General features: G+C 63.5%; 1 protein-coding gene across 1 annotated transcript; it reads right to left on the minus strand.

Moving 5' to 3' along the window:
• Positions 1-359: 359 nt before the first annotated feature.
• On the minus strand, positions 360-1,765 carry LOC136510262 (polyprotein of EF-Ts, chloroplastic-like). The gene is made up of 2 exons (XM_066504777.1): positions 1,607-1,765; positions 360-800 (listed from the first exon to the last, which is right to left on the minus strand). Exons 1-2 carry the CDS (start codon positions 1,763-1,765, stop codon positions 360-362), a joined length of 600 nt encoding a protein of 199 aa, XP_066360874.1.
• Between the last annotated feature and the right edge of the window lie 371 nt (positions 1,766-2,136).

Raw genomic sequence — 2,136 nt, forward strand, 5'->3', positions numbered from 1 at the left:
GAAGAAAGCACATACCCGGGCAACGGAGGGCAGGTTCTCAGCCACGATGGACAGAGCCGTCTGAAGCGACCACTCGGCCACTAGCCGGAACTGCTTGAGGGAGCTCCAATGCCCCCCTCGTCTGCATCCTTGAGGGCGAACAGAGGGTCTCCCTTAGGGTCGTCTCGGCTCCGCCATAGGACACATGGAGCAGCCCACCCATGGGGCTCAGGTCGAACTTGGACAAGGGCCGAGCTCCCCTTGCCCAGAATCAGAGCCGGCTGCTTCGTAGTGCTGGCCGCCTTAGCGTCCGCCACCTCCTTCCCTTGGGAGGTATCATTGGAGGAGATGGTCTGGATCTCCACCTCCCGGGTGCTCTCCTACGACGACGGCGGGTCTTGGACCAGGAGTGGCATCGAGGCCTGCCCCGCCTCCATCTCCACACCCTGGGCTGCCGGCTCCACCGCGCCCACGACGGCCTCCGCCGCACTGGCCTCGGTGGCCCCTAGAGCCACGACCTCCGCCGCCTTGGCCTCGGTGGCCCCGGGAGCTCCAACCTCCACCACCTCGACCTCGGTGGTTTGCGGAGCCCTGGCGTCCGCCACCATGGCTTCAGAAGCCCCGGCAGCCTCGGCCCCCGCCACTTCGGCCTCCGCCACCTCGACCTCCGCCTCCTCGGCCTCAGAGGTCCAAGGAGCCTCGGCCTTGCCCTCGGTGGCCTCAGCGGCTAAGGACACCTCGGCCACACTGGACTCGAGGGGCCCAGCCTCATGAGGCGTAGGTGCCTCCTCCCTTACTTGCTCCGTGGCTGCCTCGATGGCCTCTCCATGGGCGATCAGCTACCTTAGGTCAGCCCTAACCGACGTTGCGCCGCACTGCAAGGCAGCTTGCGCCTCCACCACCCATCGGGCGGTGGAGCTGGCACTCGCCTTGAGTGCCTTAAGCAGCGCCAGGGGGGCGTATCCGCCTTACGCTTCTGGCTAAAAGCAAAACGGTCAAAAGGTCAGCACACGGCCAAGGAATGAATGAAAGACTCTGCAAGACAACACGCTTACCCCAATCGAAGAAGCAGCACCTTGCGCATCATTTCCCTTGCCCTCGGTGGCGGCAGTGGCGATGGCGATGGCACGGCACTCGTGCCCACTGCGTGTTGGCCTTGGCCCCGGGGTGGGCAGCCGCCAGCCCTGAGGTGCTCTCTCCTCCTCTGCCTAGAGCCGCTGAGCCACTTGCCGACGCCCCGGGCACCGTCTCCCAGATGTCAGGGAGGTGGTCTAGGGGGCCCCGCCCCATCTTACCCTCGTCATCGTCGCTGGAGGACTCCATCGATGACGATGACGGCGATGGCTCCTCTAGGAGAAACTCGAGCCTCTGCCGTCGGCGACGCTTCTCCAGCTCATCGCACTTGAGGCCCTTCCTCTTGCGCCAAGCCTCCCTGGTGTCCTTCCACTCCTTATGTGCCTCGGCGAGTGCCCTGTTCTCAGCTCACCGATCGGTGTCCTTGGGAACAGGCGGTGGGGAGGCCTACACATCCCTCATCCCCTACAGAAACAACAAATCTAATAAGGAAATGGACCAAAGGCACAAGGAGCAAGAAGGCCTCGGAGGCCCGCAGCGACACGCAACTTACCAGGGAGATGTATCCCCACGATGGACGCATCTGGATCGGGAACAGATCCTCGATCCTCTGCCGACCCTCCACCGTCTCTCTCACCCGACGTAGGATTTCCTCGTTGGAGAGAAGGGAGGCGGACATACGGATGCCGTCGATCGGGTCGGACGGCGTCATCTCGAACAGACACTGTCGCCGAGCCATCAGCGACAGCACCCTCTGGCGGTGGAAGGCCACCACGACCACGGCCGTCGTAAGGCCGTGATTGCGCAGCCTATCTAGTGCCCTTAGCTATGGCTCTAGCCTATGCTGGTCAACCACTGGGACGCCATAGTTCCACTTCTCTGGTTGGGCCTCCACGACCCACCCGGTATAGGGGGGAAGCCCGCCGTCGTCATTCTAGAGGTAGAACCAACTGTTGTACCACCGACGGTTGGTCGACGCGAGCTGGGCTAGGATGTAGTATTGCTGCCGACCTTGGCACGCTTGGACAGTGCAGCCACTAGCCCTCAGTAGCTTCTTCCTGCCCGTCGCACCCGCCGGCTTGG

Source organism: Miscanthus floridulus, chromosome 16 (assembly GCF_019320115.1).
Source record: "Miscanthus floridulus cultivar M001 chromosome 16, ASM1932011v1, whole genome shotgun sequence".
In the NCBI taxonomy this organism is placed as follows: domain Eukaryota; kingdom Viridiplantae; phylum Streptophyta; class Magnoliopsida; order Poales; family Poaceae; genus Miscanthus; species Miscanthus floridulus.